Consider the following 20,578-nt stretch of genomic DNA (forward strand, 5'->3'; position numbering starts at 1 on the left):
CTCATCCCTATTCTCCTGCCTTTTCCTATAACCCCTGACCCCCTTATTAATCAACGATACCCTTATTAATCAAGAACACCAGATTTGTGATTGAGGTGCTATTACCTACAGAGCAAGAGGTGGAAGGTGAAATTAGACAGAACAGTTCTTTCGCAGAACATAAAAACATAGGAACTAGGAGCAGAAGTAGGCAACTAGGCCTCTCGAGCCTGCTCCACCGTTCAATACGATAGTGGCTGATTTCAACATGGCCTCAACTCCACCATCCTGCCCATTCTCCCTAGCCTTTCAACCTATTATTAATTAAAAATCTGTCTAACTCCTCCTTCACTGCCCCTGCATTCACCGCACTCAGAGGTAGCAAATTCCATAGATTCATGACCCTTTGGGGAGAAATTTCTTCTCCTCTGTTTTAAATGTGCGACCCCTTATCCTGAGATTATGACCTCTCGTTCCAGAATGCCCCATAAGCGGAAGCATCGACTCCACGGCTACTTTATCCATAACGTTTATCATGTTATATACCTCAATCTCTCTCCATAAGACAAACCCCTCATCTCTGGAATCAACCTAATGAATCTCCTCTGAACTGCCTCCAATTGCCACAACATCGTTTCTCACTTCTGCATGTCCATATAAATAACATCCATAGACATTCCCTTGTCCCCTCCTTGGTCACCTCTTCAAAATTTTCAAAAAGATTAGTCAGGCATGACTTCCCTTCACAAATCCACTCTGGCTCTCCCTGATTGAAATTTTTCGAGGTGTTCAGTGTTTTGAGATTGTTATTACGGTGACTATGGACTTTATTCGCCAGCTTGGGTTGTCGGACTGTGCAGGGCCCCAAGTTAATTTAAATGAGGAATTACAAAGCCTACATTATTGTAGTGGAAATTTATTGCAAAATGATACAATGAAGATTGTAAGAAGTTGCTGAAAAGAAGCAAGACTGCACATACTATGCACTTTCCCTTCCATCTTGACCGCCTTTCTGTTTTGGGGTTCCCTTGGTTTGTCCCAACACAATCCCACCCCTCCCCCACAGGGCCACCTGTCACTTGTTCACTTTTGCATTCACTGAACACTGATCTTTGTTCTCCTATTAACAAATTTTGGTTTCTTACCTTGTTGCCATCATTAGCACTTGTTCAGTCCTTAATGCCACCATTAACTTCCTCTGTCTTATATATTTGACAATCTTTCCCTAGCTCCGACCTTTCCCTGACCTTCCATTGTGCCCCAGCCCCTCTCCAATTATATAATTGATTACATTTCTATCCCTCTTCAATTCTGTAGAATGTTCATATGGACTCAAAACCTTAATTATGTTTCACTGTCCACAGATGCAGCATGGCCTGCTGAGTTTATGCAGTATATTCTGTTTCTATTTCAGATTTTCAGCATTTGCAGTACTTTGCTTTTATTTAATTGCAAGTAACTTGGTTGTCACACTGATGTCAATTCTAACACCAAGGCACACTTAAATTACTTCATTCCAGCCAAGTGCCACTGAAAGTAATTGTGTCCCCCTGACCTCCCCTCAGCAGTCAATTCAACATAGGCCAAGGATCAAACTGTCCCAGTCTGTGCGGCTGAGCTAATCACTGTGATGTTGTGATCTCTGTTTTGCTTTACCTGGATGGCTCGGATGCGTAGTGTTGAATAAAGAACACAAAGCTTTGTTAACAAACCAAACTATAAATTTATTACACTACTAACTAAGATTCGATCACATCCGTAAAGTAGAAGGTTTCTCTATTAAACTATGCTATCTCTAACTAGCAGACTTTCTCAAGTACAACTGCTCTCTAGTTCATGCCTCGCCATCATATCTAACTCTCTCCTAATTCGTGACTCCCTGAATCCCCAAAGTCACATGATATATATATGAATGTTCTGTGGTTCCCTCCAGTGGCAAGAAGCATTATCATTAACTTGTTGACTCTTTACATCCTAGTCAATATACATATCATTACATGTGGGAGCCGTAATATAGGTGTGGTCACTTTGTGTGGGTCAGATACATTCGACTTGCCATTCCCTCTGACAGCGCATCGACAAATGGTACATGGAGCTCCCATATGTTTGCATGCGGAGAGTTGTGTGTGTGATTAGAACAATCTGGTCTGCATGAGGGAAGTAAAACATTTACACCATATGTAAATCTGCACAAAGGTAATCCAAGACATAAGTCACATATATTTTCAGAGATTGCAAAAATATCATCATCGACTTTTGGCTTCTCCCATTTATTTGGAGTCTCCACAGTGCTGGTGGATCACCCTTCTTCATCTCTTCCTGTCAGCTACCCATTCCTCTTCCAATAATGCTGCAATTAAAGTATTTTGCCATCGAATCCTTCCATCTGATTTTAGACTTTCCTCGTCTCCTTATTCCTGGCAGACCCATGCCTATCACTCACCTAAACACATTTCCTCTCTCCCTGTTACTTTTCCCGGGATAGATGACTGTGACATAGCATGCAAAAATATAAGACTATAATTTCCACAAATCAGCTTATTTTATATTCATATTTATAATATGCATGTAACAAGTGTTTCCGTTATAAATATAATGGTGCTGAAATATTTAATCACAACATTAGAAGTTTCATATATAAAAATACATACCAGGCCAACAGTGGCAAGTGTAATTTCCAATATTCTCCTGGCAGGTGGCGCCATTGAGGCAGGGATGTGAAAGGCAAGCTGGGACATAGTTTTCACAGTGTGGACCTGCGAATCTGATGTTTGCGCAGTCACAGCTATATCTGCAATATGAACATAAAAATTGGTCTGTTCAGATGTTGCAAAGAATCAGTACCCAGGGCGTAAAGCGACCAGGCCAGAAGTGTTATTAATAGTTATTAGTTTCTTTGATTTAATAAGTGCACAACCAAGACGGAAACATTTTCAATCTTTTCTCATTAATTCTTCAATCGTTCTTCTCAAGTTTTGACTTAAAACCCATTTGAATTCCATGACCAGATAGTGAAATCAACCACTTTTCCATTACTCACGTAATTACTTGTGGAATTACACATGCTTTATTTACCAAATTAAACAATGCACAGCTTGAGGAATGAACGTTTAGATGTAAAGACATGCAGGAAAGTCAAAAGGTGCGCTGCTGTAATTCCGTATTCCTAGTCACTCAAGAGTTAATCTGAGATGAGATAGGTAATTTTTAAAGACAAGTTTTGTAATCGATGATAACCTGGTACGTGACAGCCAAACGGTAAGTAAAATGATCATTTATTGACTTCCTAATTATTCTTTTCCCTCTGCTCATGCCAAACTGTCCCTGACTGGCAGTCATCCCGTTCATTCTCTGTTCTCTTTCAGAAGCTTATCGCATTAGACAGGCACCTTTTGAAAGGGGACAAATGTACAGCAACCCAAAGGGTTGCTATCATCATGGACAAGGTGCTTGCCAACCTCCTTCAGTCTGATTGCACGCCCATGATGCAACAATATAAATCAAATACAGACATTGCTGTGTCACTTGCAGTTGGCATTGTGAACATTCTGATGAATGGCTTTCATTTGTCTTTAATATAAAAAGCAGTTTGCCAAATACGGTGTGGCACGATGGCACAGTGGTTAGCACAGTTGCCTCGCGACACCGAGGGCCCGGGTTCGATCACGGCCCCGGGTCACTGTACGTGTGGAGTTTGCACATTCTCCCTGTGTCTAATCATAAATCATAGAATTTACAGTGCAGAAGGAGGCCATTCGGCCCATCGAGTCTGCACCGTCTGTGTGGGTCTCGCCCCCAAAACTCAATGATGTGCAGGGTAGGTGGATTTGCCATGCTAAATTGCTCCTTAATTGGAAACAAAAATGAACTGGGTACATTAAATTTGGAAAAAAAGTTTGCCAAATACATTCTACTTGCCACTTTAAATGTTTGACATTTTTGAGTTCATGCAACTGTATGTATTTAAAGTATCACAACTTCACCCTCAAAGAACCAAGATGTTTTTCATACAATCTTTGTGTGACTACAAAATCAGCATTACAGTCTCTTCCCAATACTTCAACTCCGTAAGGTAGTTGAAACTGAAGTTTAGAAAAGGATATATTCCAAACATCCACGTTTTTGGTCTTGGAGCAGTTTATCCCCTTAAATTTTGCATTTTGGAAATACAAGATGATCACAGAAGTTCTGAAATTTTTGCTTTCATAGAAACATACAAAGAAAATAGAAGCAGGAGGAGGCCATTTCGCCCTTCGAGTCTGGTCCGCCATTCATTATCATCCTGGCTGATCATCAAATTCAATACCCTGATCCTGCCTTCCCCCACCCCACCCTCCCACCCCCCCTCCCCCCATATCCATTGATCCCTTTAGCCCCCAAGAGCTATACCTAATTCCTTTTTGAAATTACACAACATTTTGGCCTCAACCACTTTCTGTGGTGGTGAATTCCACAGATTCACCAATCTCTGGGTGAAAAAAGTTCTCCTCACCTCAGTTCTAAAAGATTGAGCTCTTATCCTCAACCTATGACCCCGAGTTCTGGACTCCCCCACCATCGGGAACATTCTTTTTTAATCTACCCTGACTAATCCTGTTAGAATCCTGGTACCCGACTAGTCACAGCCTGTCAATCGGAAAAAGACCCATTTATTCCAACTTTGTACGTCCTGTCTACTAACCAGCTTTCTATCCATCTCAAGACACTACCCACGATCCCATGTTCTTCAACTTTACATAGTAATTTGCTATGTGAGACCTTGTCAAAAGCCTTCTGAAAGTCTAAATAAACCATATCCACCAGTTCTCCCTGGTCAACTCTACTAGTTACATCAAAGAATTCTGGTAGATTTGTCAAGCATGATTTTCCTTTTCGTACATCCATGCTGACTTTGTCTGATTATACCACTGCTTTCCAATTCCTTGATAATGGACCCCCAACAACTTCCCTACTACCGACGTTAGGCTCATTGGTCTACAGTTCCCTGTTTTCTCTCTCCCTCCCTTTTTGAAAGCAGGAATATAGGGTTGGAACCATTCCAGAGTCCAAAGAAGAGCGTATTGAACTTGGCACCCTTTTATTTATTTCTGTCTGTACCACTCTCTCTCCATAAATTCCCAACAGAATTCTCCTTTGGCGGGATGCCCCGCTTCACCAGCAGCACACCCACACCCACGTGTTTCCTCACGACATGTGGGTGGCCACAATGGGAAATCTCATTGGCTGGCTGCGGGAATCCTGATGCCGGCGGGAGCGTGCCGCATCAGAAAATAGGGCTGTCTTTATTTTGCTTTCTCTACGTGATTTGCATTGAATTAAATATTATACCTTACACTAGCTGTTTTAGATGGATGCCTTAGTTAGGATTGTTCAAACTGGTTGAGAAGATACACAGTTGCTTGCCCTGTTCACACAGGCCCAGATACCCTTCATGTCGTTTTTCTTTTTGATGCCCAGCAAATTCCAGCGCAAATGCCCATAGAAAGTCTGTGGGAAAGTGTAAATATATTGCCTTTGTTGGCTGCTGACTGCAAGATCCAGGTCAACGTATACCTAATGTTGCCTTTATTATATAGCTTACCCATTTGCTTTGTCTATGCACTGCCCTCCATTGTGACACGGTTGACTAGCACATTCATCAAGGTTTATTTCGCAGTTGGTGCCTTTGAACCCTGATGCACATCTGCATGAGTAAGTGGCAAGGTGGTCCTGGCAGGTTGCACCATTCAGGCATGGCTGTGACAAGCATTCATTGATTTCCAGTTCGCAATGAGTTCCTACAACACATAATCCAATAAATTGATCCACTGTTGCAACATAAAGAAAAATCAACAATTTAAACGTCCTTTTTTAATTTAACTGAGGTTGATACTTGTCAGCAATCTAGAAGCTACACGATCAACAGATCATCCAAGATGGTTTAAATCCCACTTGGGATTCACTTTTACTGAGTTTTTCTCAACTGTCTAAAAAGGGAAGGAAAACTGCAGGAACATGGAGGAAGTCATTCTTCCATCAATAATGTATGTTAAAGATGTGAAGAGCTGCACTATTGGCTGATTTCACTGAGAATACAATCCAGGAAATCAATGAACATTAAGATCAGGAGAGGTGCATAACGAGAGGCTGATCCAATATCATCTATTTTATGCTCCTACCCAAACTTAAAATTACTCCCAATAAACTGATGCTTGACAGGACAGAGTTAGAGATACTGGGATGATAATCTTGATACATCACAGAAAAATATTAGCGTCATGTTAAAATAATCTAGTCTATTCCTGAAAACTCTGTATAATCCCCTCCCTTCCTTTTTTTTTCAGTCTTTTTATTTATTTATTTATTTATTAAATTTAGAGTACCCAATTATTTTTTCCAATTAAGGGGCAATTTAAAGTTGCCAATCCACCTATCCTGCACATCTTTGGGTTGTGGGGGTGAAACCCACGCAGACACGGGGAGAATGTGCAAACTCCACACGGAAAGTGACCCAGGGCCGGGATTCGAACCCAGGTCCTCAGCGCCGTAGGCAGCAATGCTAACCACTGTGCCACCGTGCTGCCCTATTCAACCTTTTTATTGGCATTTCTCACATTTATAAACAGTTGTGTATATACAATATTTTTCTTGCCCGCGCTAATTTGCTTTATTGTACAGAGAGGTTTATTTTGTTCTTCATTTAACTGACTCTGTGTACATTTCATTGCCCTCCGGATCAGTCTATAGTTCCCCCCCTTCCCTGTCGCCCCCCCCCCCCCCCACCCTCCCCTCCCCCCCACCCCCCTCACCCCCATTTGGCTTTAGCACTCCTCCTCTTCTCTTGTGGTTTTCCCACCTTCGTTCCCTTCCTGTGTTTTATGGAAAGGTAGATATGTGTGTTTGTTTCTATGCCCTCTTTAACATGTGGCCACTTTTAAAAAAAACTACAGCTGCCTTTTGTGGGTTTAAATAAAGACCGTTATTTATTCACACAATCACCCCAGAAGTCTCATCACGACATCATTCACTCTCACACTAACACTTGACAAAGATACTGTTCGTAAGAGCAGTGCTCTTTTACAAATGGTAAATGAAAGAATAATGCATAGTCACAAATCTGGCTCGATGTAGGAGAATTGTTGCTGTGGGTCCGGTAAAGAAAGGTGTCTTTTGCACTCTTGAATTGTAATTAGGATTATTGCAGCATTCCCTCGAAGAGTTGGCCATTCACAGATCATGAAGCCGGTTCCTTGTAGCTGCCTTACCAGAATTTAAGTTCTGTATGGGTGGACCTTTGAGAGAAAGGAATCAGGCTGGGAGACTTTTATGGAGCCTCCTGTGCGTAAAGGTAAAGATGACACCGCGCCTTTCTGCAGTTACTGTTTTTCTTGTTTTCTGCAGACTGTCAGTTTGAACGAAAAGGGACAGCCCAAAAACATGGCTGCCTTGCCATGTAGCTGCTTATAGCTCCCTTCCAAATATAGTATTGCCTTATTTTGATTTGCCACATCCTGGACTTTTGCTTTCATCCGTTCCTCCTCGGGGCTTGCGGCCATTACCGTCTTTGTTTCTGAAATGACACATTCAAACCAGGGATGCAGTTTTGGATGGTTTCAAGGAATGAGTGTTGGCACGTTATAATTTGAAATTGGTCCCATTATCTTTCCAAGACACTGTGGACTGGATTCTCCAAACCTTCGCGCCGAAATCGCGATCAGTCCGCGGAGAATCACTCGGGGGGTCTCTTGCGCGCAAACCATTGACAGAGGCCCCCCCCCGCGCGCGATTCTCCGAGGAAAACTGGACAAGTTCCCGGCGGCGTGGTTCTAACCACCTATCGGCGGTCGGGAATGGCCGCCCTGGTGGGGGGGGGGGGGGGGCGGAATCGATCACAGGGGAGGGACTCATGGACGGCCAGGGGGGACGATCAGGCATCACGGACCCGCAGGCGCGCGCGAGGGGGGTCCTACATTTCTGGTGCCGCTCCGCAGTCCAAGTCCGCCATGTCCCATGGGGTGGCCGCTGCAGTGTGCATGCGCGGACTCCCGACCGGAACTGTGGGGCCCCGTATCCACAGCCAGAGCTGCGAGAAGCACTCCTACACCCTGCAGGTAGGAGAATCACTCAGGACCTTCTTAAGGAAAGTCCAGAATGATTCGCCAGCATTTTTACGCTGGCATGGGGTCATAGCCACATTATTGGAGAATCCCACCCTGTGATTTTCACAGAGGTGTGCTGCCCGGGCAGATCCAGTAAAGTGTGTGTGTGTGGAGGTGGGGGTCAGGTGGTGGGGGAGAGGTCGGCGGGGTGGGGGGGGGGGGGGCTCGGGAGAGGCCCCTCTCCCCAGGGCCTTTTAATTAGGACATTTCTGGAAGCTTGAAATAGTCTACTGAAGTTGCAAATGTCATCTGACACTTGGTGGTCACTTTCACAGGTCATCACTGGCCATTTCAAACAAAAGACAGGTTCAGACACCTCTGTATGAATAGAGTCCATATTTGAAGTTAGACACATGACATGCTTTTACTGACCATAACAACATGCTTAAAAATTGGTTTAGCAAATAATTTACATTAAAAAAAGTCTAAATGAAGAGATCCTGCATTTTCATGTTTCAATCCATTAAGACCCATGGTTAGGTGCAACCATGGTAATAGCTGCAATTTATTTTTGTGCTTGTTTAAAATTATTACAATATAAGGGGAAAAGATCAGTCACAGCTTCCTGGACATAACCATGTCCAATAAACACCAGGGGCAGAATTTTATGCTTCCCCCTAGGTGGAAGATGGGGGGTACAATTGGATGGATGAGATTCCCTCAGGCACCTGCCACCTACCCGCTCAAACCCCAGATGCAATTTCACGCTTGGGCAGGCAGGAAACCCACCTATTCACCTAATAAGGCACTTATGTGGCCACTAAATGTCCACTTAAGAATCTTATCCTGCACAGCCTCAATGTTTAGGCTGGCGGGAGCGGGTAGGGTGGGAAAGTGACAAAGAAAATCTTTTCTCCATCTTGGGCGGGAAGGAGGACGGGTGACACCTCAATCTGAAGGCCCCCATCAAGGGTTGGGACGCTCTCTTCCCCCCCCCCCCCCCCCCCCCCCCCCCCCCACAACCCAGACATTGGAACTCCAGGTCTGACCCCCCCCCCCCAACACTGCGATCGCCCATCCTGACCCTTGGGTATCTCCTACATCCTGCCCCTGGGACTTACCTTTTCAAAAGTCCTGGGATTTAGTTCAATTCAAAATGCTGCAGCTCCCACCACCAAGCATTCCCCACCGCCACAACTGCTCCATGCCACCATATCCGACCCCATTCAGACAAATGTTGATTAATGCACGTATGCGTTATTTATAATCTCAATAGATTTTATATTATTTTTCTGATTTGTAAAATAAAATAACCTTTTCAGAGTTTCACAAGTTTAATTTGTACCTTATGCAAACGTATATGTAACCACAGTGGAGGTATAAAGCATGCCAAAAGAGGGACAGCAGTATTTCACAGTTCACAAATATAGCCATTGTATATTGAAAATAACAAGTGATCTCTGGATTCCAACGGTAAATTTACTAACAGTTAGTATTGCAAATCCAATCCTGATAAATTTAAAGTAATGATGCTATTATACCAGGATGCGTAAATGCAAAACTTAAAATAAAAATTGAGTTATGTTATTTTCATTTTTGGAAACAGTTGTAACATGAACAGGGTCACATTAATGAAAATATTCAGAAGTTGCAAGTGACTTCCGCCATTTAATAGGAGGATCATGACTGATCTGATAGCCTCAAATTTGCATCCTGCCTACCCCCAATAACTTGTGCTGATAACCTTGATAATCTGATAACCTTGTTTACCAAGAATCTATCCACCTCTGCCTTAAAACCCCTGCTCCACCGCCTTCTCGGGAAGAGAGTTCCAACGACTCATGACTCCCTTGAGAAAGAAATGTAAACTCACCTCAGTTTTAACTGGGCAACCCTTTATTTTTAAACAGTGACCCCTAGCTCTAGATTTTCACACCAGATGAAACATCCTTGGCGGGATTATCCATGAGCCGTCGCCCCAATCACGATACGCGATTGGGCGGAGAACCGGTTCCGATGCCAAAATCGTGGCAGGCGGCGATTTGATGCCAAATCGCAATTCTCCATCACCTCGGCAGCGGCGTCAGTGCGTTCCGGAATGCATCTACAGTAGACACCGTTTGCGTATCATTAGTGGGCCTGACCCGGTATTCTCCTGGGCCTTCGCTATTCTCTGCCTCCGATGTGTCGAGTTCCCGACAGCGTGGTTCACTTGGGCTTTTAAAAATCGGGAAACCGACGTGGCGGCTGGTGAGGGAGAGAGTGGGGGTACAGAAAGTGTCCAACATCGCCACAATGTGCTGACAGATGTGCCGCTGGCCAGGGGGGCTTCTGCCAGGGCCGGGGGGAATAGTAGGGGGTGGCCAGGAGGTGGGCTGTGGGGTCGGGGTGGCCAGGCACAGAACACCATTGCCACTGCCGGCAAGGTAGCCATGCAGCTGCACACATCGCTAGCAGCCCACTTTGAACTTAGTGCCACGGGTCATACAGTTGTTCCCCCAAGGCACCCCTCCTGGATGCCCTCTGGCCCCAGCCGACCTATCAGCTGTATGGGGGTGCTCCAGCACAACCTCAGTGCCGTCTTGTTGGCTGGGATAAGTGTGTGTGGGGAGTGTAATGTGTATGTGCGACTGCAGCTTGAGAGCCTCGCAAATGTCAATCACAGACCCGGTGAATCCCGCATCATTTTTCATTGGAATCGATTGTGTTCCATGCGGCACCAGTGCTAGCCCCTTAATAGTAGCAGAATCGGTCCAGCTGTGGCGCTAGTTTTTCTATCGTGAAAGTCCACGAATTCTGCATTGGCGTCAACACTTTGTCTAAGAAACGGAGAATCCCGCCCACTATCTAATTCCAGTCACCTCTTGCTGTTCTGAACCCAGTGGACACAAACCTAACCTCTCCAACCGGTTCTCATAAGACACCTCGCCCTTTCCAGCTATTAGTCTTGCAAACCTTCTCTGAACTGCTTCCAACACATTTAAATAAGGTGGCCTTTTTGTGATTCATGCACTAAGACACCCAGGTCCCTCTGCATCTCAGGGCTCTGCAATATCTCACAATTTAGATAATATGCTTCTCTTTTATTCTTCCTGACAAAACGGACATTATATTCCATATACTGACAATGTCCACTTCGCCTGCTTTCCTATCAATTTTTAGGGTAGTGGATGGGGTACCAATTGAGTGGGTCGCTTTGTCCTGAATGATGTTGAACTTCTTGAGTGCTGTAGTTGCACTCATCCAGGCAAGTGGAGATGTTTCCATCACACTCCTGAATTGTGCCTTGTGGACTGGCTTTGGGGGGTTAGGAATTCCCAGCCTCTGACCTTCTCTTATAGCCATTGTATTTATATGGCTGGTCCAGTTTAGTTTCTGGTCAGTGATAACCCCCAGGATGTTGATAGTGGGGAAATTAATTGATGGTAATGCCATTGAATGTCAAGGAGAGATGTTAGATTTTCTCTTATTGGAGGTGGTTATTGGCTGCAATTTGTGTGGTGTGAATGTCACATGCCGCTTATCAGCCCAAGATGAATGTTGTCCAGGTCTTGCTTCATTTAGAAAAAGACTTTAAGATGTGATGACTCATGAAAGGTGCTGAACATTGTGTAATTATCAGCACACATCACACCTCTGACCTTAGGATGAAAGGAAGGTCATTGATGAAGCAGCTGAAGATGGTTGGGCCAGGGAGTGAGATGACTGACCTTCAACAACCAAATTCATCTTCCTTTGTGCGAGGTATGACCCCAACCAGTTTTCCCCCTGATTCTTAAAGACTCCAGTTTTGCTCGGGTTCCTTGATGCCACACTCAGTCAAATTCTGCCTTGAAGTCAGGGGCAGTCACTCTCACTTCACCTCTTGAGTTGAACTCTTTTGTCCATGTTTGGGTTAAGGCTGTAATGAGATCTGGAACCGAATGGCCCTGGTGGAACTCAAACTGAGCATTGGTGAGCTGGTTGTTGCTGACTAGGCGCTGCGTGATGGTGCTGTCGATGACCCTTGCCATCACTTTCCTGATGACCAAGAGTAGACTGTTGGGGTGGTAATTCTCTGGGTTGCATTTATCCTGCCTTTTATGGATAGGATATATCATTATCTGATCCAGTTTCTGGGTTTGTAAAGTGCCAGAATGCCGACTGACCAAATTGTCCATATCGACAACAACTTGCATTTGTGTAGCACCTTTTACAATAGGAAAAAAATGTATTTTAACAAGTTTGTAGATTCTAATTAATTTTTCCTGGATATTTCCTCAGATTTTGTAATATTTATTGGTAAGACCGTGCTGGAAAAGTTATCCTTCGGTCTCGGTGCAGAAACTATGAAACTAAGGGTGGGAGTTGTCCTACAAGATCGTAGCCACACTTACAGTCTCAGAGCCATAGTGGAAAAAGGAGGCCATTTAATCCACTGGGTTCATGTCAGTTTTCTGTGCAGAGCATTCTGGTCAGTCCCACTCCCCTACTCTATCCCCATAGCCCTGCAAATATGATTATATTAAAACATGTTTATTTCCCTCAAGTTGTGGTCAATTTCCTTTTGAAATCATTCATTGGCTCCACTATCGTCACCCTCATAAGCAGAACGTTCCAGGTCATTAACACTTACTGTGTTAAAAAAAATCAAATCTCGTACCCAAAACCTGCAATCTGTGTTCCTTACTCCCTGTACCATCAGCTAATGGGGATCATTTTTTTTGCCGTGTTTTTGGTCGAATCATGCCCCTTTTGAATGTGGCTCCTCACCAAGAATGCTGACAACAAAAAAAGACAAAAATAATGACGTATGTTGTGGGAACGATCAAGAACAGGTAATGGCCATCGTGAATTATTGAGTGAGTTTAAATGTCAAGGCATTTTGGTTCCTGCGCATCAATTATCATTAATTTATGCCTTTAAGTTTCTCCCTGTGCATGTTTATGCCTCTAGTTCCTAAAGTGTGAGAAGCAGAATGACGGACAATGCCCTTCGTTCTGTCGATACGCCCATTTGAAAAGTGCAACAGAATTGTGCCATCAAAAAAGAGTTCAAAACCGAGCCAGTAATTAACTTGCACAAATTGGAACAATATTGTCCATCGGACCTTGGCATTCTTCATTAAGAAAAATTGGCACCCACATTTCAAAATATTAACTAATAAAAAGTGGTATTTTTGGAATAAACGTACTGACTTTTATAATTTTTTATATTTAATATATGATGTAATACACCATTTATAGACGCTGTGCTCTATCTGGAATATGATCTGGAATGCACTGTCCCAAAGGAAGGTGGAAAACAGATTCGCCAGTTACTTTGAAAAGGTGATTGGGTGTATACTTAAGACAGACAAAATGGTCGGGCTACGAGGGAGGTGCATGGTAATGCATCTAGCTGGGTAGCTTTTTCGAAGAGCCAGCAATGGCTTGTTGGGCCGAATGGTCTCTTTCTCTGCCATATGATTCTACAAAAACAAAATCTACAACTTAAGAAGCATGAAATAAAAATGAACGTTTTTGTTTCTGATTTGAATTTTTGGACTGATAATTACAGAATTTCTTGGAGAAAGTTTACCAACTAGTAGTGACACTGCCTGGAAAGTACTTTTTACCTGTTAGACCAGGTGGACAGGCACAAATATACTTGTCAATTTCATTCATGCATCTAGCTTCGTTCTTGCAGGGTTCCGATGCACATTCATCCACTTCAATCTCGCATCGTCTGCCTTGGTAGCCAGGCACACAGAAGCATGAAAATCCATCAACCTTATCCTTGCACACAGCTCCATTTTGACATGGATTTGATGCGCATTCATTCATGTTGATTTCACAGTTGGCACCGGTGTAACCTGGTGGGCAAACACAGCTGGAGCCAGCAGCATACTCTAAACAGCTGGCACCATTCATGCAGGAGATGTTGGCACACTTGTCGATATAAATTTCGCAACTGATGCCAGTGTGACCAGGAGGGCAGTCACAAGAGAAGTCGACTGTGCCTAAAACACTGTTGCACGTCGCATTGTGCAGACAGGGATATGAAGCGCAAACGTCATATAGGTCCTCACAATTCTTCCCTGTATACGCCACCGGTGCCTCTGGACAATGGCAAACATAGGTTTCAGAATGTTGTTCGCAGGTTGCATTGTTTTTGCATGGACTGGAGAGGCACTTGCTCAGATTTACAGCACAATATGAACCTAAAGGTAACAAGAAAAAGACCCAAGTTAGACTCAAAAATCATGACACTATGTTATGATAAAGCAAGCATATACGTGGTTTTTAACCATGATCGGTATTTTCAGAATTAATTTCAATTATGTACAATCTAAACTCTATCTTTTTAAAAACTGGTTTATCCATGGCATTTATTAGTAATGAAGTTCATGTGATCTAAGTTGGTTGATGTGATTATCAGTCTGGGTGTTGTACCTCACCCTGAGTCAGAAAGACGTCACATAATGTGAGAAGACCCTTCAACAGTACTTGGGGTGCAGCAATGCTGGAGGCATGGTGTTCTGTTTCTTGTTGAAGCCCTGTTTCCCTGCAGGGTAGATACAAAATATCCCATGGAATTTTTTGAAGTAAAGCTGGGAATCACTCATGGTGGCACAGTGGTTAGCACTGCTGCCTCTCAGCGCTAGGGACACAAGTTCAATTCCAGCCTTGGGTGACCGTGTGAAGTTTACACTTTCTGCCCGTGACTGTGTGGGTTTTCTCCGGGTGCTCCGGTTTCCTCCCAGTCCAAAGATGTGCAGGTTAAGTGGACTGGTCATGTTAAATTGTCTCTTAGTGTTCAGGGAAAGGCAAGTTAGGTGGAGTTATGGCGTTGCAGGGGAGTGGGCCTAGATAGGCTGCCCTTTCATACTCAGGTCGGTGCAGGCTCAATGGGCCAAATGGCCTCATTCTGCACAGTAGGAATTCTGAGATTCAATGATTCTTTTATGAATGATGGAAAATCGCATATCCACCTAGCAAGAACAATTGGAGTAATTTTAGCCTAACCCGACCATTGTGTAATGAATGGGTTTGAGTGCAATGCCACATTTACCACATTACCATATTTTAATCTTGACTGATGATTGTGAAAGGCTATATTGGGCGGGCTGTATAGCCAGCATCCACCCGATCCTCTGGGCTTCCAACCCAGTGAGACTGGTTGAAATTATTCCCAACGTTGCTATAATGGGAAATTTTAATTTTCACATAGAATAGGTAAAGCAGAAAGTTCAAGAAGTCAATGCATTTGGGCAAATTTTGTGAATAATGGTGATCCCAGCTGTGTTCATAATTTTTCTTTCAAAATTGCAAAGCAACTTTTAGTGATCACACAGGGAGTGTTAAATGCATTAGACAATTAGCTGCTGTTTGAGATGCCCTGTTCCTCTGGAAACGGTGCAAAAATGGTACCTCGCCCAAATTGGATGTTAGGTTGTTCCACTTACGTCATATTTACAAACTAAACTCAACAAAAAATAAATAGGACTTGTCCATTCCAGTATGTTTATATTTTTCTAGTGGTGTGACAAATATAAAGTACTGCCCTGCAACTTCCCGGGTGCCGAAAATTAACTTTTAATTTCTCACTCTTTCGGGTTTTTAATTATCAATTTTAAACTAGAAATAATTAAAATATTTTTTAAAATATTTTTGTTTGTCTAATTTTCTCTGATATCGTTTTCTTTCCTGTCTTTATTTCTCTTTCTGTACCTAATTTAACATAAAATGGCAGTTCCTGGTTTCGAATTTCCACTGCTCAATAACAATTCTTCAATCAAATTGACCAAGCAGATTTAGATTTAGATTTATTGTCATGTGTACTGAGTGGAAAGTATTGCTCTGCACACAGTCGAGGAAGGTCGCTCCATACATGAAAAACATAGGACATACGATAGATACACAGGGCTGGATTCTTCTGTCCCGCCCACTGCAAGATCGCCACGGGTGGGAGGCAGACCATGTAAAGTTCCATTGACTTCGGGTGGGAATTTCTGGTTGCCGGGCGGGGCTGGAGAATCCCACCCACAATGTAAATACGTAGACGTGAAGCATATAGAATATAGTGCTATACCAGTAGAGAAGCTGCATAGAGAGATCAGTTCAGTCCATAAGAGGGCCATTCAGGAGTCTGGTAACAGCAGGAAAGAAGCTGTTTTTGATTCTGTTGGTGCGTGTTTTCAAACATTTGTATCTTCTGCCTGATGGAAGTACCACAGTTAAGGGAGGTTGAAGGGGCTGGTTTAGCTCACTGGGCTAAATCGCTGGCTTTTAAAGCAGGGCAGCAGCACGGTTCGATTCCCGTACCAGCCTCCCCGAACAGGCACCGGAATGTGGCGACTAGGGTTTTTTCACAGTAACTTCATTGAAACCTACTCGTGACAATAAGCGATTTTCATTTCATTACAGGCAGGTAAACTTGAGATAGAACTCAGCAGTGATTGAATATCATTGTGGGACAAACTTAAGGAGCTGAATGGCTTACTCTTGTTCCTATGCTCCTGCAATGCCTAGAGGACTTTTCTACTTTCTATATTGTAACAAGAAATAACCACATTTTACATTTACAGTTTTATTTAATTGCTTCCCTTTTTTCCTCATCCAGTACTCACATCATTCTCCCTCTCTCAGATGGATACAGAACAAAGGTGTTTTCTTATTCAAAAGAGTTGAAGTTTAGATTAACCATGATCTAACTACATGGCTGAGCAGACTAAAGGGACTGAATGGCCTAGCCCTGTTCGTATCTTGCATTGTTCCTTTAATCAAGTCTGCCAAAAGCACCAAAATTATTGCCTGCAAACTCTTGCTGCGCTGAAATGGACTGCAGTATCTGTCAAAATAAAACTTCATTGGCTATAAAGTGCTTGGGGCAATCAGTCACCATCCTGTGTCAGCTCATCTGCTGCTGAAACTCTCATCCATGTCTTTATTGCCACTTGTATCCCAATGGCCCTGGCTCTCTCCCACTTGGGACGCTCCATAAACGTGAGCTCATCCAAAATGCCACATCCTAACTTGCAACAAGTCCTATTTGCCCGTCACTCTGTTCTCACTGATCTACACAGTCACTGTTATAGTGCGAGCTGCTGATTTACATGTCTGTGGCCCAGCACACACTATTGAGAGGAATCACTGAAATCATGCCAGATACGTTACACATTTGAATCAATCCTTAGAATACCACCCGTCTCATACATAAGATAGGAGACGAAAGGGACAATGCTGGAAAATCTCAGCAGGTCTGGCAGCATCTGTAGGGAGAAAAAAGAGCTAACGTTTCAAGTCCGAAGAGTCATCGGACTCGAAACGTTAGCTCTTTTCTCTCCCTACAGATGCTGCCAGACCTGCTGAGATTTTCCAGCATTGTCCCTTTTGTTTCAGATTCCAGCATCCGCAGTAATTTGCTTTTATAAGATAGGAGAAGTAGGTCTTTTGACCCTGCTAGGCTGCTTTGCCATTCAGTAAGATCATGGGTGAGCATCTACCACAGCAAAGATTCCAGCACTGAACCCACGTCCATTGATTCCCGGAGTATCTAACAATCAGTTAATCTCTCGAGTTGAATATGCTCAGAGACTGAGCATTCGCAGTTCTCCATGGTGGAGAATTCCAAGGATTCACAATTCTGTGTGAGGCAATTGCTCTTCTTTTCAGTTCTAAATGTCTGACTTCTTATTCTGAGACTGGGACCATGAGTACCAGCCTCCTTGGTCAGGGAAACATTTCAGCATCTGCCCTGTCAAGCCCCTTTAGAATTTTATGTCAAGAACAAAGTTCCCAAATGAAGCCCTAACATAATTAAGCACACGTCTGTAACCAGTCTTGGGAACAACTTCCAGAACAATGACTGCTTGGTTAGTCACTCTGAAACTAACTTGTGTTAAACTTTTCTGTGTCAAGCAAACACAGAAGATCTCTGTCATATTTTGCAGCCTTCAGAGCACATTTGTATCAGGCACGCCACTGCTGCATCAATGAGCAAGACCAAACAATGCATTCATTACCTCTTGGAAAACAGCCAGCAACATACAAGAATATTCTACTATGCGACAGGGGGCCCTGGATTGCAGGTGTGTTTGACTGATTGTGTGCACTAATATCCCATTGTTACTTGATCCCCGAACAGAAACGGCTATCACCCATGAATGTGAAGTTGCTTCTATGACAACAGAATTATATACATGAATGCTCACAACCTGGCAGCTTCCCTAATTCATTTTGTCCTGACAGCAGTGTTTGTTGAAGGGCCGTTAAGACTGCAGGAGTGGTTGCTGGGAGCTGATGACACTGTTCCCTAACCTAAGGGTAAAGTTTGAAGGCAGTACGATGCAGTTCATACTCCCATCACGGTTTTAGACAAGCAAACCACAGAAAGGAGATGAACCCTATTAAGAGACAGTTGATTATCTGATAGGACAAACAACTCAATCAACAGTGTTTAACCAAACAAGCATTTTGTTAATTGCCTCATAGGTTCAATGCACAACAGCGAACACCACATGTGCCACTGCCCTTGCTAAATAAAGGGTCACCTTCTTGGTATTTAAAGATCTGTCAGGACATTTTCCAGTATCAAACACCACTTTTATTTGAATGCAGGAGGGTTCATTGCTTACTGTCATATGTGGTGTGTGTCCTCTATTCTGTCATTATGTGCTCTTTCTAAGGGGTTATCCAGTGACAGGGTGAAGTGATGTAGTTAGCTGCTGCATCTGAGTATTTGCCTCACGAGGTATAAACAATCCCGCACCACCTTGCTCTGGGCTAGAGAAAGTCCATATTGGGCAGGATTTCAGATTCCAGGGTCGGAACCCCTTCACTTTCAGATGAGTTACTTTAGGTCACGCTGGAGGCTGTCACAGCTTGTAGAAGCTTTCTCTTCCCTGGTAATGGTCACTGGAGGCCACAAGGACAGATCAAGAGGACATTGCTGGAGGTTGCCAATGAGGTCAGCAGCAATGTGGAGGACCTGGGTGCACTATCGGAAACGTTTCAATGACCTGATTAGGTCTGGCAGGGTGGGTGACAAGAGAGACGCAAGTGACATGTGTGGTGATATGATTTGCATAGCTGTTTGCCATTGGTGCAGAACACCGGCTTACCATTGGCCCTGGTCGGTCATGTGCCTCTCGACCGATTGGTTGAGACCGGTCACGTGACAGCTCTCCGATTGGTCGAGAGGCTGAGTTAACCACGCCTCCATTCCGAGGTATAAATAGTCGGAACGCCCGGCGGTTGTCCATTTTATTGTGGACAACCGCAGGGCTAAGTTCTAGCTTATTAAAGCCTAACTTTTGTATAGCAACTCGTCTCTCATGCAATTGAAGACTCATCAATTTAATAAGCTAGACTTTTGAAGATGGAGTTCCGGATCAAGCCCGAATGCCTCCGCATGAGCCCGCAACATTTCAACATTGGCTGGCATGTCTCGAAGGATACTTGGAGTCTGCAACCAGCCCCCCCACCATGGCACAGAAGCTTCACATCCTCCACTCCAGCGTGGGTATAGCAGCCTACGCGATAATCAAGGAGGAGAAAGATTACGATGCCGCCATGCTAAAGCTGAATGGACAATTCCTTAAACCAGTCAACAGAGTATTCGCCCGACATCTGCTGGCTACCAGACAACAGCTCCCCGGTGAGTCATTAGACCAATTTTACCAGGCCCTCGCCATCCTGCCTCGCAGTTTCAGCTACGGAGCACATGGAACTGCTGATCAGAGACGCTTACGTGGCTGGGATGCAGTCCCCCGCTATCCGCCAGCGGATGCTGGAGAAAGACGACCTCAGCTTAACTGAGGCACGGACTCTCTCCACCTCCCTGGAGGTCGCCGATCTAAACGCCTGCGCCTATGTCCCCAGCCAGGCCTCCTGGTACGCTTCCCCTCCACCATCCGCCGCTCCCGACCTCCCTCAGGCCTGCGCCGCGGGACGCCCCGACAAGTCCACGGGGCCCCGCTGCTACTTTTGCGGGTTCGCGAAACACCCTCGCCCGCGCTGCCCAGCCCGCTCCACCCTCTGTAAGAGCTGCGGAAGAAGGGCCACTTCTCCACTGTCTGCCAGGCCAAAACGGTCGCTGCGGTTCCGCGCAGCGAACAGGGATCCCCACCTCCAGGCCCTTGCTGGCCCCTCCTGGACGCCGCGTAACACTCTCTCCCCCCCCCCCCCCCCCCCCCCCCCGGGCCCCTGCGCCCGGCCTGCGCGCCTCTCTCTCCCCTCCGGGCCCTCCCGGTCCCCTCCTGGGCGCCGTGCAACTCTCTCCCCCCCGGACCCCTGCACCCGGCCTGCGTGCCTCTCTCCCTCCTCTGTGCCTCCCGGTCCCCTCCTGGATGGCGCACAACTCTCTCTCCTCTCTCTTCCCCCCCCCCCCCCCCCCCCCGGGCTCCCGCGCCTGGCCTGCACGCCTCTCTCTCTCCCCCGGGCCCTTCCGGGCCCCTCCAGCGCACCGCGCTACTCTCCGCTCGCCGCCCCCGGGCCCCCGCGCCTGGCCTGCGCGCCTCTATGGCCCCGCTCCTGGCCACTCTGATCAGCCCGCCGGCA

At 44.9% G+C, this 20,578-nt stretch overlaps 1 protein-coding gene across 8 annotated transcripts in view; it reads right to left on the reverse strand.

Moving 5' to 3' along the window:
* The window catches only part of crb1 (crumbs cell polarity complex component 1), a 210,470-nt gene that overhangs the window by 122,762 nt on the left and 67,130 nt on the right, over positions 1-20,578 (reverse strand). For all 8 annotated transcript variants that reach the window (XM_038794863.1, XM_038794862.1, XM_038794865.1 and 5 more), the window contains exons 2-4: positions 13,654-14,238; positions 5,561-5,756; positions 2,631-2,770 (exon numbers count right to left, since the gene is read on the reverse strand). In XM_038794863.1, the coding sequence (XP_038650791.1) occupies positions 2,631-2,770; positions 5,561-5,756; positions 13,654-14,238 (921 nt within the window). The remainder of the gene's footprint in view (positions 1-2,630; positions 2,771-5,560; positions 5,757-13,653; positions 14,239-20,578) is intronic.

This window comes from Scyliorhinus canicula, chromosome 4 (genome assembly GCF_902713615.1).
Source record: "Scyliorhinus canicula chromosome 4, sScyCan1.1, whole genome shotgun sequence".
NCBI lineage: Eukaryota > Metazoa > Chordata > Chondrichthyes > Carcharhiniformes > Scyliorhinidae > Scyliorhinus > Scyliorhinus canicula.